At 39.1% G+C, this 16,841-nt stretch overlaps 1 protein-coding gene across 3 annotated transcripts in view; it reads right to left on the minus strand.

Moving 5' to 3' along the window:
* Nucleotides 1-1,140: 1,140 nt before the first annotated feature.
* The window catches only part of esyt2b (extended synaptotagmin-like protein 2b), a 51,905-nt gene continuing 36,204 nt past the window's right edge, over nucleotides 1,141-16,841 (minus strand). The window contains exons 12-23 of one of the 3 annotated variants that reach the window (XM_083778458.1): nucleotides 16,665-16,754; nucleotides 16,015-16,110; nucleotides 12,504-12,566; nucleotides 10,997-11,071; nucleotides 9,519-9,605; nucleotides 8,951-9,100; nucleotides 7,029-7,525; nucleotides 6,178-6,276; nucleotides 5,543-5,674; nucleotides 3,745-3,850; nucleotides 2,984-3,033; nucleotides 1,141-2,449 (exon numbers count right to left, since the gene is read on the minus strand). In XM_083778458.1, the coding sequence (XP_083634584.1) occupies nucleotides 2,383-2,449; nucleotides 2,984-3,033; nucleotides 3,745-3,850; nucleotides 5,543-5,674; nucleotides 6,178-6,276; nucleotides 7,029-7,525; nucleotides 8,951-9,100; nucleotides 9,519-9,605; nucleotides 10,997-11,071; nucleotides 12,504-12,566; nucleotides 16,015-16,110; nucleotides 16,665-16,754 (1,512 nt within the window). In that variant the 3' untranslated portion in view covers nucleotides 1,141-2,382. Of the gene's footprint in view, nucleotides 2,450-2,983; nucleotides 3,034-3,744; nucleotides 3,851-5,542; nucleotides 5,675-6,177; nucleotides 6,277-7,028; nucleotides 7,526-8,950; nucleotides 9,101-9,518; nucleotides 9,606-10,996; nucleotides 11,072-12,503; nucleotides 12,567-13,976; nucleotides 14,082-16,014; nucleotides 16,111-16,664; nucleotides 16,755-16,841 lie in introns of all 3 variants that reach the window. The other 2 variants (XM_083778457.1, XM_083778459.1) reach the window with 2 other exon arrangements.

A 16,841-nucleotide genomic window follows, 5' to 3' on the forward strand; every position in this document is an offset into this window, starting at 1 on the left:
AATAGTGCCAGAAATAAATGTAATCACAAATGTTTGTGCAGGCAGGCATTTGGACTTAGCTATGGTCCACACTCCTCAGTGCGATCAACCTCAATGTGGAGTCTTTTCTAGCTGAAGGCTGCTCTTGCTGCCATGGCACCATTTGACTGCATTAGAGGTCAGTGTCCTCTCATCAAGTACCGTCACCAGAGCTGGATCAATGAACAGGCCTGTGTCGGGCCCTGGGGCCCAAGTGTCAGGGGTCCCTCTATAAAATTGGTCTCCTATCACTGTGGTTCCTGTTTCCTACTACAGGGAAATCATGCACATGTGTAGGCCTACTGTATGTTACTATTTATTTTTGCTCTTTGATCGCTCTTTCTTGGACTCTTTATTCTTTGTTTGCTGTGTTCTTGTTGTTTTGAATGTTATGCCATCATGCTGCTGCATTGTCTGAAGGAAGCCAAACAAAAATTAGTTAGACTCTTATGTACCTAGTGTAGGCTGTACACAAGATGTAACAACTAGAAAAAATGCCCTTCTGGGCACAGGTCTCCACCAGGAGGATATAGGAATGTGTGTGATGTTTGGCAAAATGTTTAGGAGTAAACTACAGAAATGTGTTTTGCCTAAATCGGCCTCATGGTGGCGCTATAACAGGCCATTGAGGAATATTTGGGGCTTCATCGTTGGCATCCAGGGAGTGTGTGCGCAAAGTTTGGTATGGATCGGGCCAACGGTGCTGGAGATTATCTGGTAACTGACGGACAGAAGGAAGGACGGACGGACACACACGCACACGCACATGCACATGCACACACACACACACACACACACACACACACACAGACACACACACACAAACGGACGGAGTGCAAAACATACTCTCTCCCCATGCCTTCGGCCTGGTGGAGACAATAAAGTATACAACCTTGAACCTTGAACACTGGGACCCATTTGTGGGTCGCAGACACATTTTTATGGATCCCTTTATTTCTTCTTCCCATTTTCAAAAAACATTCCCAAAAAAGGTTATCATGGATTAAAAACAAAAGTCAATGTTTTTTTTTCAGTAATTTCATAAAAAAGAAAATCAGAGAAACTTCTATTTTCACTCGTTTGGGTCGCATACAGGCAAACATCTAATCTCTCTTTTGGGTCACGGGCTAAAAAGTTGGGGAACCACTGCTTTATCAAATTTGTCTCACTCAAAAATAAATAAATGTGATAATAGGCAATAACCCATCTTTAAGGCTAATGATGAAAAATGAGCTGCTTTCTTTTCATAATAGTGCTCACATCACTACTCACTATCATCAATACTATTCTGTGCAACACAACAATTAAAAAATCAGCAAACCAGTCTTTTTTCCCCTCACAAGAGTTAACTCTTTATTCTTCAAAAGCCTCAGGCCACCCTCAGTATCTTTCAAGATATTTAACTTCATTATGCCAAAAAAAAGTTAACTAGCTCTTGTCTTTATAAGGCACAGGATAGATAACAATAAAAGCAAACATGAGCATGGAAATGTTCCAACATATAGCCCAATTACAAGTGCATAGTAAAACAAAGCCCATGGCACAAGTCTGCCTTATGACAAACAAAACAAAAATAAAATCATCTGATGCTGCTCAAAACATGAGCATATATCTCTGCTCAGACTCTAGCTCCCTCAATTAATTTATCATCTCTTGGTTCTAAAACAGTTAAACTCTTACTGTATTCAAGTATCCTATATATTAATTTCATATCATAGCAGAATATACAGCACTTTACACAATTCACATAGTTCACATAGCCCTGAAGTTTCACCACTCCTCGGTATCTTAGAAAATATTGAGAAAACATATTGCACAAAGTCCCCCTAAAATATTCCAAGCAAATATTTTCATCTTTGCGTACTATGCATTCCATTTTTGTAGTGGAGTATAAATAAAGATAAGTGGTGAACAAATAAATAACACGGCATGACAACCATAGAAAACAGATTAAAGTCAAAACTGCTACTTTTATCTACTTCAGTGGACATATTCGTCCCTTTGGTGAGAGTGTAATGTCAGGAGATGTGGAAGCAAAAAGAAATGTCCCTATTATGTCCTTTAAGGTATAAAGGAATACATTGTGTAGATTATAACAATGCCATAAAAACCCCTGCAAATTGTAATAATACGTATTAACCACTATACTGTACATAATACACTGACAACTTAGAAACAAGGCATTTGATGCATTTCGAACAATTAAAAACACACAATTATTGAAATTATAGGATATAAATGGAAAACGTCAACATCGACTTCAACATCTGTTGAAATGATTGACAAAAACGATTTGGCAAAAAGGTATGTAGATGAATGAAGCGAAAGAAATGTGCCCAGGCTATTACAGCAGGGGGAGATGTATCAATGTGCCTTCTGTCCATCTCCTGCCTGAAGACCTTTTGACGAGCCGTCTTCAGTAAGATCATACCTATGATAAGAAAGTAAAGTTAATAAATATCCAATCCCTCAATCACTCAGCGGCACTATGTAGTTTGGGGTATCAGTCGCCACTTTGGAAACAAATACCATGGCAGCCAACAGCTTGCATGTCCGGCGAGAACGCGTTGTGATTGGCCAGTCTTCACTTTGACGGGCAGTTCTGCCTCGGTGCCTTGGCAGGATGAAACTCATTGTCTCCCCTATGCATAGTAATACAGTCAAGCCCTTAGCAGGGACTCTATACATTATGTAAGGATGATTGTTATTGCTTACATGTGTAAGTTCTAACTTTATAATGTTAATGTGCCACATATGTGCCATATAGTTCTTAAAAAGCTACATAGTGCTGTGGCACAAGCAACACCATTGTGTGATGGAATATAAATTGATGGTTGAAATGGTATTGTTTTATTAGGAATAACCCCTTGAGATGTAGCATCTTGTTTTCAAGGGGATACTAAAATAAAAATGAATACATCCTTACAAAAACGAAATATGGCAAGATCAGAAAAAGAAAGATTACCATTGTGTCCCGCCTTTTGTGATGTCCTCTCCACTCAAATCTACCAGCACCTGTGATAGCACAAACAATTAAATCAATTATTAACATAATACCTATGAAACAAAATTCCATTGATGGACATTTCCAGTCATTTTAAAGACCAAGTGAAGCAGCATTTTGTGACCATAGTGATGTACTGTAACTTCAGGCGTCTTTCTCAAGGACACTTCGACACTAACTCTGGGGGAGCTCGGGATCGAAGGCCCCAGCTCTACCCCTGAGCCACTAATTTGGACTGTCTCATGTGCTTTTCCTCCTACCTCCTCACATTTCTAGGAGCTGTGAGATGAATGTGTCACAGCATCGATTGGTTGACTATAAATGCCCAGTGCTATGATCCATGAGCCATAGCTCGTCTTCTACTGTACAAACTGGGTATTAAATTAAACTCAATGTGCTTGGTATAGCCTTGTTTTTTTCGCTGTGTTTTGTGTGATGAATGTTTTTAAACCAAAACTGGACAAAAACATAATTATCCAGACTGGATAAATACTACAATCTAAGCACTGACCAGAGAGTTTAAAACAACCTGCCTGCTCAACTTGCCTGATCAGCACAAGTAGTACATTTTACTTTAATGAGTTAGTCTCTGAGCGAACAACAAACCCAATATGAGAGTGTTTTTACAGCCACTCAGGATTAAACTAACCCTCAGGATGTAGCTGTGTGGCAAAGGCCATTAAAGAAGTAAAGAAAATCAATAGATAAAAGATAACAGTTACCTTTCCCAAAAGTCCTTTGTGTTTGGAGAGAATGCTCCCTCCATTCTTCACAGCGACATCCAATGTCCTCCGGTGGAGCTCTACCATAGATACACTGAACTCAAACCTGCACAAAATAAATAAGATTAATGACAAAACTATGTTGTACTTGGGCTCCGTGTTTTAATAACAACATTATTTTCCAGACAAATGACAGATTTTTTTTAATAGAATTTCTCTTACACAGTGTCCAGTATTTTCTTTATCTTTTAATTGTATTTTTACGCACCCTCTGCTGCATCACGTTTTAAATTGTCACCACTTTGAATCAATTTACAATCGATTTACGTTAAATCGTTTAAAGCTTACTCATAACGTAACTTAGGGTTTGTGTTTGTACTACTGGAAGTTGTAACCTGTAAACATTTTGAATTTGTGGATACAGAGATTCTATTAAAATTGTGAACAGAAAAAGTATGAATGCAAACCAGTTGTTACGCGCCACGCTCCTTCTAAAGACAACACACAGTTAAGAAATACACACACGCATTTGGGCTATATTATAGCCTATAGGTTTAAGTTGAACTATATCCATAACATATCTTATCTAAAATAAATAAATCATACAATGGCAAGACGATTAATTAATCATTTTAACAATCAAGTAGGCTACAAAATATGTTTGGTATAAATTTGAGCCACACATTAGCCACACACTATAGACACATGAAGGAATTAATCATTGAAGTGGCAATGGACAACATTCAGCCACTAGATGTCGCACTTTCATAACAAGTGTGTTGCATGTTTTGATGTTTCCCTGTCGCCATAATTATGTAGTCTACATAACATTGTAATGTGATGGCTGTCTAACAAAAATAGGCTAAACAGTGCCATATCCATTGAAAGCACATTAGTAAACACATTAAACACAATTCTTATTAGAGCCGTCAAAAAATACTCAATAGTCAAACCTATATCAAATATATATTTTTAATGAACAACGTTCAAATGTGAAAATTAAGGTTTGAATTTAAAAAAAAACGTTCTGCCGCGCAATTTCTCACAAGGCTCTGGATCCCTGTAACCTTGCACAGCAGCAGCTGCCCTCACGAGATCACAGGACCATCTGTCTGTCATATAGTTTTGTTCATTCCACAGTAACACTAACAAATTTAATTAGTATTGTTTTCTTTTTCTTTTAAATTAAAAAGTTACCCTTTAAAGCAGCACTATGTAACCTTTTTAATGAATACATTTTGTCCAATCTATATGGTAGAATATGTTAATTATACAATTAGGGTGGTTGTAGTTTGTCTCCCTGCTCTTCTATTGAGACATTTACATTATGTAAAGGTCATGTCTCACCTAGACAGGATCTGGCATGAACTTTGAATTGATGGTCAATATTCTATTTATCTGCTGAGTAAGCAGACAGGCTCTAGTAGCTAAATGGTAAAACATTTCATCCCTTGCGCGGGAAACCGTGTTCAAATCCGGTGCTAGAGCTTTAATTCGGGCTGTATTTTGCGTGTCTTAAGTACCAGGTCTTATTCCCTAACTTGAGTAAACTAAAGACCTGGAGGCGTGATCAATGCTCTTTGGCCACTCAGAATAGCCAAATAGCATTGATCACGCCTCCAGGTCTTTAGTTTACTCAAGTTAGGGAATAAGACCTGGTACTTAAGACACGCAAAATACAGCCCGTTCGAACGTCTCTATCACAATTCAAATTGCGATGCTGGCAGAAAAACCTATATTCACAGGTACAAACAGTAGGCCAGTAGTATTGACAGTAGTGAAATTGAAGTGAACTCACGTCTGATCATAAATAGGGTTTAGGGTCTTCTTGATTGTACCGGTCTTCCTTCTCCCTGTTCTGCTCTTGTCAGGTAGGAGATACAGCCGGATAAACGGATCCGAACCATCCTTAGTGAAAGCTATCAAGTTACTGAGGACACAAAAAGACATTTGTGTCACACGTTAACCACAGCTTCTTGTTTTTCTGACTTTAAACACGGGCTGGTTTAATTCTAGACTTTGAAAAGCATTAGGCCAGTGATGGAAGATGTACTACCCTTTTAACTTAAGTAAGAAAAATTATCAATACCACAATGTAAAAATATTCTGTAGTAAGTATCAAAGTTTGATATTCCAAATTGACTTGAGTAGTAGTACAAACGTATTGGCATCAATGTACTTAAAGTACCAAAAGTAAAAATACTCATCATGATTTCAAGTTTTCAAAGTGTATAGAAAAGTTTTGAAAATAGCAGATCTACAAGGTCACAATGTGTCGCATCGTGGCACATTGTGAGCTTGTAGATCGTCTATGCTCAAATAGCCAAAGTGAATGTAGGACTGAGAGGAGGTTTTGTAATAATAATAAAAAGTAGAAGTAGAAGTGTTATATTTGCATTCGCAGCTAAAAGACTGAAGTGCAGTTCATCTCACCGACAGGCGTGCACCACCACTATGAGCTTGTTCCTCTGGGAGCTGTGTCTCACCGTCAGCTGAACCTCACCCAGGGGGTAGTGACTGGGACCAGAGCCACTGAAAAACACGCAACCATATTACAGCTCTCTACAGTACGGGTAGTAATCCTGAACTTTACATATTATACCGTATGTGTACATTTACATACAAAGAATTGAATATAATAATTAATCCATATACCGTAGACCTGAGGCCAATTCTAAAAACGTCTTCTAAACCCTACCCTACCCATGTTTTCAGGGGGTGGGGGTGGGGGGTGAGTCTATTAAACATTAACCATGATATAATACAATATGATTTATCACGGCCTTGATTACGTCATTGCTTTTATAACATGGTTACTATTACCAGCCACAATCCAACCACAAATTGTTGCTAACAAGAACTCCAATGCATTCCAATGGGGAGTTCCAACTTGACCGTGTACTATAGTGCCAGGGGTCCCTCGGGGGGGGGGGGGGGGGGGGGGGGGGGGGGGTCGTCAAATTATTTTGGGGGGTCCCAGGTTATTTAAAAATATATATGTATATACTGAATGGCTGGAAAATGGAAATTAAGAGTTTACATAGTACACATAGTAAATGCATAAACTTTCCTTAACAATTATATCTGGTTTCAGTATTTATTTATGATGTATTTTCTCTATTATTAAAGTCATTGTAGCCGTCAATTTGTATTGGGGGCAGGAGGAGGGGGGGTATGGGCCGGGGTTCACGAGACAAGGCCAAAGCATTTCCGGTGGGCCCCAGCCAGAGAGGTTGAGAACCCCTGCTCTAGTGTGACATAATGTTAAGATAAGGCAAACTTACTTCTGCAGTTGGCGTAGTCTTTGCTGAAGTTCCACGGTGGCAAAGGGTAGGGAGATGTCTGAAGCCAGGCTCATGTTGGACTCATTATGAGGCAGGTGTTTCTGAGAGCTGGAAATACAACCACAGTCATTCAGGTTGGAGGTGCTCCGGATGGGACTCGCCGAGTACGGATCACCGTCCTTGCGGTGAAGGTTATGGGTGGAGACACCGTCCTTGCGGTGGAGGTTATGGATGGAGACACCGTCCTTGCGATGCAACGTGAGCGTAGAAGCGCCGTCCTTGCGATGGAGGAGGTTGAGGGTGGAGGCACCGTCCTTGCGATGCAGGGTGAGGGTCGAGGCGTCTATGGGCGACGTGGGGGCGGGCGGGGGAAGGATGGTCTCTGAGACCGAGCGTTTCTGGGTGGGGGGGACGGCGGAGGGCTGGGCCGCGCTGGATTTCCTGACCTGGACGGAGGACGGTTGGTCTGATGTGCCCTGCTTCTCAAGGTACAAGATCTATGGCAACGACAATGACAATATTACTGTCTGAGAGCAACCACCTTCTGTGCTACACTGTAGGGCTGTCACGATTACAAATTGTCACACAAATAATTGCAATTAACGATATAATTGTGTTTGTGGCATTGACCATTGTGAACATATGAATAAAGAATACATTTCTGTTTGCCTGGTAATCAAATAATGCACAGGGCATATACGGTATGACATTGACGTATACTGACATTCATTATTTTTACACATAGCGGAAATAGCTAATCCAAACACTTGATGTACAGTATGACAATTCTTCAACAAGGAAACGCTTATGACAAAATAATTGCGATTATCTCAAATAATTGTGATTATCTGAAATACCGTAATTGCGATTAGGCTATTAGGTCATAATTGTGACAGGCGTACTACGCTAGTACGCTCATAACACAGCTGTTACAGGTGTTAGATAGACGTTAGACAGGTGACAGGTGACAGGTGTTAGACAGGTGTCCTTAGATAGCATTTCTGTTGGATTATATAGCATTTGATACAGACTTATAGCATGTTATGTAGACAGCACTGTAATTGTATTGTATGTAGTCATAGCACGCCATAGTACACATATATAGCATAGTAGTAAAGATGTATAGTTTATATGTATAGTGTATGTATAGTTTCACTATATAAATATTCCACTGTTACTTTCTTAGCTTACGCATGTTTCATGATAAATGCTTTTTATGTGATGTATTCCCATGCTTTGTTCTTGCTTAAATGTAAGTCGCTCTGGATTAAGAGCGTCTGCTAAATGCCTAAATTGTAAATTGTAAATTGTGTTCTTCACACAGTCAGTTTCTTTTGCGATGTAACATCACAGAAAAAACCTGAATCATTTAAATTCAAATACAAACTAGATAAAGTGCCCCTCGGGGCACAGGTCTCCACCAGGGCAGGCCAGGTCAGGTTGTGGCCTCCTGGTGGCACTATAATAGGCCAAAGGGTGACATTTCTTCTTATGCCTTGGATGGCAATTGGATGATTTGATCCGTCTTGAACACATGACTATAGAATATAGTATATATATATATATATAGTATGTAACGATTTGCGGGATTTTTGGACAGAATCTGGAGGAGTAATATAAAAACAATTGTTTTGCCCATGAATTCGGCCTGTTGGAGACAATAAAGTAATTGCTGTAATAACGTCCTGGAAATGTGCTTTAACAGTACAAATTTTGTGTGTGTGTGTGTGTGTGTGTGTGTGCGCGCATGTGCGTGTGTATGTGCGTGTGTGCGTGCGTGCGTATGTGTGAACTATCATGTAGCCTGCATATACCGCTATTGTCACAAGCTCGAAACGCGGACGCGAAGTGATGTGTTTTGAGCTTGTAGATCTGCTACTTTTGCCGTTTTGGAAATTGTTTATGCAGTGCAGTGGAGTTACCCTCAGGGCCATCTTGAGCTTGATGGTAGAGCTGGGGCCAGAGTTCCTGAGGGGGAAGCTCTGAGTTAACGTCATGTCCTCCTCTACCAACAGGCAGCTCAGAGGCACTGTCAAATTGCCCAAGGTGCATTTGTGCTTGTCATCCTTCACCTGGGAATAGAATGATTCATTTAATTGATTAAAAAACTCACCAGAACCTCCAGTTTGTGAGCAGTGGCTGAGCATTGTGGAGGAGATATTTGTAATGGAGAAACTAACTCATGCATTGAGACTACAAGAGGAACTATTCATTGAAAAATGGGAGAAATGGACTGAATATAGAAATCAACAGAACAACACCAATGTTGACAATGATAAATGGACTGGAATACGTTGTTTATCTGAACCCTTGCACTGTAACTGTCATTTTATGTTTTTTTTAACTTTTTTTATGTTTACCTGCAAATAAAAAGTAGGTTAAAAAGAAAAAAAAACTCAACTCCTTTGTGAACATTTCAGAAGAATAGGGGGAAAAAAGCACATGCTGTTGATAAACCGGCTCTTATATGCAGTCAGTGTTATATTATACCTCCAACTCCAGCTCTTGTCTTCTGGGGTTGTGAACAAGAAACGAGAAGGCCTCCTCCCACAGCGGTTCAATGGTCTTATACCGCGTCTACAGGTCATATGGGGACAAGTTCATTACATTTGGCATGGAAAGCATTAATTCTCTGACTGGAGTAATTTGAAACAATGTTATTAACAGCAACTAAGAACAACTACAGAAATACGCTACATGTAAGAGATAATCAAGAACCACAAAGGTCACATCCTGTAAAGAATTGTTCATCTGAAATGGGTTAAAAGAAAGGTCATTAAATTAAGCAATATCTTCTTTGTATATCTTGTGTAATTAATTTGTCACACTCTCTTTTTTCCTTCTCTCATTATTAGTAATATTATGGCATTGATGAATTGAACAATGTGGACCCTGTTGTAAACAAGTGTAATGCTTAATTGGGTCGTCCACTCACAGTTGACAGTCTTTGTATTGAGTTTGTGCTTAAAATGTACTGTAAATTCTACAAACTGTTAATAAATATTTCAATCAATCAATCAATGGGCATACTTTTTTGTATCCCAGTATTGGAAATGTGTATTATTATGTTATACTCCTGAATTCATCTGGTTTCTCCTTAAAGGAGAATTCCATACTAAAAGGCTTTCTTACCTTTCTTTGTAGTTGTTACGTCCCCACCAAAGAGGTCCAGGTGTTATTTTGTGCAAAAGCTCCTTATTGGCTATTTCCCCTACCATAAACCCTAAATGAATTGCATTGAATTGAATGGGAATTGAATGGGGCTATGGGGTGTTGTGCTAATTCGCTTATTTCCATCGCTCAAAATTATAATTTCTTTGTATATATCCTCTCTTCATAATGTAAATAATATCCCAAGCGGCACACTTTACTACTTCTTTCGATGGAAATAAGCGAACTAGCATAACACCCCACAGCCCCATTCAATTCCCATTCAATGCAATGCAATTCATTGAGGGCTTATGGTAGGGAAAATAGCCAATAAGGAGTTTTTGCACAAAAAAACACCTGGACCTCTTTGGTGGGGACGTAACAACTACAAAGAAAGGTAAGAAAGATAAGAAGGCATTCTAGCATGGAATTCTCCTTTAACGTTAATGCTTATTTCAATCCATTGATTAAAATGCTGTAAAAGTTCCTAAGATGAGCTTCAGTGGCGAGTATCAAAATTGTCGTTGCCACTTGGGGCCACCAACTTTAACCCATTCAATCATTTTAGATTTTTAGCGTTGGCAGTTCAAAAATAGTTAAGCTCGTACATCTACTGTATATATATTTATTTTTTATCTTGAAAGTGTTGAATTTTGAGAATATTGAATAATTTTGAATCATAAAAAGGTTTGTAGATTTAGTAGACCAATTTAGTAGACCATTTGTAGAATGGGCCACAGATTTTAATAGGTTAAATCTGTCCATTAGTCAAAACATCATATGAAAGCAGTCATTAGATGACAAATATTTTTCCTCACCTTACTGTCAAAAGTTTTGTGTCCCACAGTGAACTGGACATGAGGGCTGGGCTCACTGCTGCTTTTCTTTCCACACTGTGTTGAAATCAAACAGAAATGGCACTCAGTGTTCCTGCTAGAACATTGCCACAGGGGACAGCCACGGGGGACAGTCCCTTTATTTATTCAGGGAAGCCCATCAAGAGCGAACAAACACATTCGGGGAACAGTGAGATCCCCATTCACTTACTTACATGTACATCCAAACACAAACTTCAAAAAACCCATCCAGTTTGACAGGAAAGAATACAACCATAGTAGGTTTTGACAAGCAGGGCAGCAAGCAGAGAGGCTACCAAGGAAACTGCCACGCAACTAAGAGTCTCCCTCCGCATTCTAATCTTAGCACCGAGTTCTGAACGTTGACAACTAAAATAATTTATTATTCGGTGAACGTTACAGATTAATAATAGCCTATACACCTACAGCAATACCTGCCTGACTGATGACAATGGAGTTTTAAGTTACCACATTGAGATCTCGTCCCTTCTGGCAGAATGTGAATGTGAATGTGAATGTGAATGTCAGCTTAAGAAACAAGAATCTGGGCAAACCACATACTGCCTTTCATCACAGCTAGTTAAAGTTTTAAGAGGTATAAAATGTACTGTATGATCTCTTGCATGTCTTGAGGTGTGAGTTCTCAAACTTTTTTCTTTCTTCTTTTTTACTCAGGGCACCGCTGGAAATAATGTTTTCACCCATGGATGAAGGATGAATGACATTACACAGATTTTTAAGAACGTTTCATTCATGGCATATTACGCTACGTAAATAATCTAAATATGTAGATATTTTCTCCTAAGATACAGAATGTCACGAGGAGAACTTGAGAGAACATCAGTTCCCATTATTAGGACAAATAACTTTATACTTGACATTTAACCACTTGAACACCAGCATCTCTATTATGTTACCGTAAGTACAGTATAGAGGGTCTAAGGGGTTAAACTGAAGTTATATTGATAGATTTAAAATATTATCAGAGTATTCTGTGACTTACAACACGCACTTTGAGAAACCCTGATTTATAGTACATGAAGGTTCTAAAAGACATCAGTACACCTTTCCAGTGCATTTTGATTGAACAATGACAAGAGGCTTTTGATTTCTTATTTTCTCTAAATCTCTACCTAACCCTGCACGCTCACATTCACATATTTTTAGAATAACAATTTAATAGACATTCCCTGTGCAAGACCAGATGAGAAATTAGAGAATTCTTCGTGAGAAGGTATAAAGTCACACAATACAGTGCTAGTGAAGCATAGCATTACATAACAAACCATAAGCATTCAAGACGTGAGTGTCCAATTTCATGCATTTACAAAAACAAAAAACAAATAATAGTTGCAAAGTTTGTTGAAGAACAATCATCACAATGACTTGATGGCACACTTGACGGTGAATAGAGAAAAGACACCCGGGGGTGTAATCTGCACGTGCACTGAAGCTTTTCCCACATTACCTTCAGGGCCTTAAAGACAGAGGCTTGCTTCAAACCATCATAGTTGAAATCTGACAGGTTGCTCTTTAAACCACAGAGAGATGAGGAGAAAATCACGCCCACGGTTAGTATGAGGAGGCACGACAACAACCAAATTAGGCTTGAGAAACGTTATGACGAGGGCACTGAAATGAAGCATGGCGGGAGGAGGAATGATTCAAAATTTCAAATCATTATATCACTGGTGGTGACTTTGCAGGGAGATTTTGCACAGTAAAAGCGTCTGTTAATTTAAGTACAAGAGTGCAAAAGTTGACCAATTTGGGTCCACTTTCAGTCCGAGTTAAATTAACACTGGGGATATTGCTGTGTGGCAACATCGATTTCAATGGGGGGAAGGCGGGGACTGACTGACTGACAAGGTCTGCAAAGTGCATAGTCATCCTTTCTTTTTGGAAAAGGCAAGAATGAGCTCTCAACGGGAGACATTGTGTGACTTTTAACAAGCCCTTCTATTTCAGTAGGATTTCACACTAATTGGCTCACTGCAACGTGAGATAAAAGACTGATCATTTAGGAACTTTTGGCAACAAATGTAGTGCTTCAGGTGTTTGACAACTTGAACCAGAATTCACAGGATCCATCTATAATAGTACAATAGTTGGAGACTCCGTTGTTTGTTGCAATGGCGTTCCCACGGCAGACCAGTCGCACATTTGCCCCTAAACTTGGCATGAATATCGGTCAAGGGCCAGTGAAGTGGCTACTCAAAGGCTATTTTTTTATTTACAGTAGATAGCATGTTATGTACAGAATGGTCATTAATATAGATCTGGCATCCTAATATCCTATAGTGTGTATAGTTAGTTTGTATGTATGTACATATTATAGATCTTTTGATATTATACTGTTTAGACTGATGATAGGTTCTTGGTTTGATTACAATTTCTATGCATTTGATGTATTACCTCATGTTTTCCTTGCTTTAGCTAAATGAAAATCGCTCTGGATTAAGAGCGTCTGCTAAATGCCTAATTGTACATTGTTTTTCCTAGTCTTACTAATGAGTCGGCTATTATATATATATATATATATATATATATATATAGGCTGACAGGAAATGGGGTCGAGAGATGGGGGAGTGACACAGTAAGGGCCGTCGGGATCGGGAGTCGAACCCGCGGCACACTGCCAGGCTCGGGCTACCGGCCAAGGTGCCTGGACCGCTGAGAAACAACCCAGGCCATGAGTCGGCTATATTCAGCCAGAATATGTCACATGGTTGCCTACTGATTATACCATGTGTAATTTAATGTAGTCTTACTAGGCTTTTGAGCTAGCTGTTAATACAGAAGACATTTGTGTAGTCATTTAAGGCATGCTTTTTACGGAACAAGTCATTTTGTTACTGTTGTTCAATCCATGCCAATGCACACTTCTAATGCAAGACACACTGCTAATGCTATCAGGATGCAAAGCTCCGGTGGGACTCACAAATAATGTTCTATACTCTGAGGTATTGTTGTTCTCGCAAAAAACTAGGCCAGATGCTCTTCTCTCTCTTAGGTTTCCACAGCCCAAGCTCCCAGTGAAGACGCTCTTGGATGAAAGATGAATAGAGGAATAAGGTTAGGGGAAGAGTTGTGAGGCGGCTACTGTACATAGCCTGACTTCACTGTACATGGGCTAGCTGTGAAATTCACAGGTCCTCAACTAAGGGCCAAAATTAGGACTTTGGAGCAAGGATGTTGAGTCGTGATTGGTTTCCTAACCAAACCAGAAATGATCTGTCTCCCTTGTTTTGTATTACTGACATTTTATTGAGTTTCCTGATTTCTGTATTGTAGTTAGTTAGCCTTTACTATACAGTTTTGTTTCATTTCAAATTAATGTTCTAGAGCGTTTTCTGTCTTCCTTTGTTGTACAGTACATGTCTTGTCTTTCCAGTCCTGGGTCCTGTGTTAGTCTAGAGACTCTAAGCCAATCATGAGTAAATTGTCCATCTGTTCACCTGTGTACTGTCAATAGTTGTGTCTATTTATACACTCCCCTGTGTTTTCTGTTTGTTGAGTATGTCATGTCACCAGTGTTGGTTCCTGGCTCTTTGTTCTCTTGTATAAATCTCCTTGTGAATATTCATATGCCATAAAACACCTCACATTGGGTTATTTTCTCCTGACTCACTCTTGACAGCATTGAACGTTTTGCAACAGAAAGATGGCATTGCTACAAGGTCCTGTTTTCTTTTTCCGGGCCAAGTTTGACATAGTTAAGTTGAGGATAAATCCAGTTCAGCTGGAATTCAGAATGTAGATTAGTACAAATGTCATACAAAGTAGAAACAGACATAACATTTTGCTCCTGAAATGTCAATATTCATTATACCTTTTATTATTATTTTTTTTTTGCCAAACAGTTTGTAGTAACCGTGCAATATTGCCTCTATAACACATCTTATGACACAGTAAAAGTTTTTCACAAATGTTTAAAAACAGCAACAATGGTAGATCTACAAAAAATTACAATAAAATATAAAAGTCAAAGTTATCGCGTATGACATGGGCAAAATAAGGACACCAGGCTCATATGCTAAATTAAAGAATGTAACTTTTTGTGTAGTTGTATACGTTGCAATGTGTAATTGTCATAACATCCGAAGGCACGCCTGGACCTGACTCATGGCACGATGTTAAGAGAACCACTACATTATACAGTATAATACAAGGAAGTGCATGTGGAAATAATAGCACAGTGTTGCCTCTGTTTGCCCACAGTTCAAATGTTTTGACAGGGTTTTACACTGGCATGCCTCACTAAACTGGCTAAGTAAGTAAAGTCATTTATTAGAGTAGCCTCTGTTACAAGTCTCAAAAGGCACATTTAACGAAGGAAAGGCAATGCAATGCCAAACACCTGTCCTTAGACCTTCAATCAGTCAAGGAAAACCTGTAGGTTATTTTTATGTGTTTTGGGTGTATGGAAAAAAAGTTCTTCTTAGTTTCTGTTGTCTTTCTATATTTTTGTGAAAATATTGCTTAGATATTTTAGTGTCACGTAATGTGTAATGTTGCATACAGTACTACACAGTGGTGGAAAGTAACATGAGTACTGTTGGGCACTTTTGCTTTACTGGAGTATTTAAAATGTTCCACTACCCCACGAAATATTGTACCTTTTCTCCACTACAATTAATCTAAAACTTCAGTTACTAGTTACATTGTAGATTTGGATTATTATTACACAACATACAGAAACCACTTCAGCCCTATAGGCTATACCGGTACTTTGGCTATTTTCAAAATACCTTTGAATACATCTGAAAACTTCAATGAGTACCGGTACTTTAAATATATTTTGATGCTGAAACTTTTGTACCTTTACTCAAGTACAGTACATTTTGAATACCATACTTTTACTTGTAGCAGAGTATTGCTGTATTGATGCTTTTACTCAAGTAACACATTTGAGTACTTGGTCCATCACTGACTGACTACTACAAATACCATGTAAAGTGAGGGATGCTACAACTTACCGGCAGGTTCTTTGCTGAATCCAGATGGACCACCAGCAGAGCCGAGGACAGCCCATCGTTGGCCAGACTCCTGTCTGCACGTACACTTCTCAGCACCTGGTTGACAGTTACCCCGAGGAGAATTATATTATGAGATAAAAATGATAAAAAAGCATGTGAACAATAACACCTGAATGGTTCTAATATCTTGTTGCTGTCGGGCAGAAACCAGCTGTATCAATTCTGTCCTATTGAACACCCTTTATGTCTGTGCGTGGGTGAACCAATGAAAGGTATTAAAAAGCCCTTCTGACTAATCGTCCCGACTCAATTGGATCCTCAAACTGTCAGGCAAACCACCCAACTCCAACTTGTGTCTAGTCATTGTGTCCATCATCGATTAGAATGACGACAGAAGTCAGACAGGACAATAAAACTCCACTTGAGCTGTATTTGAGTAAAGTGATGACAATATAAGGACACATTCAAGTATATGGCAATGCACTGTATGAAGTCACCATACCAACTTTGATATGAGGCAGTATTGCGTTGTTCTAAAAACATTTTTCATTTCCTGAAAAGTTAATATTTTGGACATGCCGTAGCTGGTTTCTGCCCGACAGCAGATTTCTTAGAGTGAGTATAATCACACATTATGGGAGTCTCTCTACCTGGTCCAATTGATCAGGAATGGAGAGCAGAGACAGCCACTCGAGCTTCAAGTGTAGTTTCCCCGTTGACACTTCTTCCAGGTCGAACCACTGCGACAATTCAAGTTTTCATTTATTAGCATTTAAATGAAACATTGATTGGAGTGTGTGCTCGGGGCAGACAAAACAATACAAAAC

Source organism: Protomyctophum parallelum (assembly GCF_964188405.1).
Source record: "Protomyctophum parallelum genome assembly, chromosome: 12".
NCBI lineage: Eukaryota > Metazoa > Chordata > Actinopteri > Myctophiformes > Myctophidae > Protomyctophum > Protomyctophum parallelum.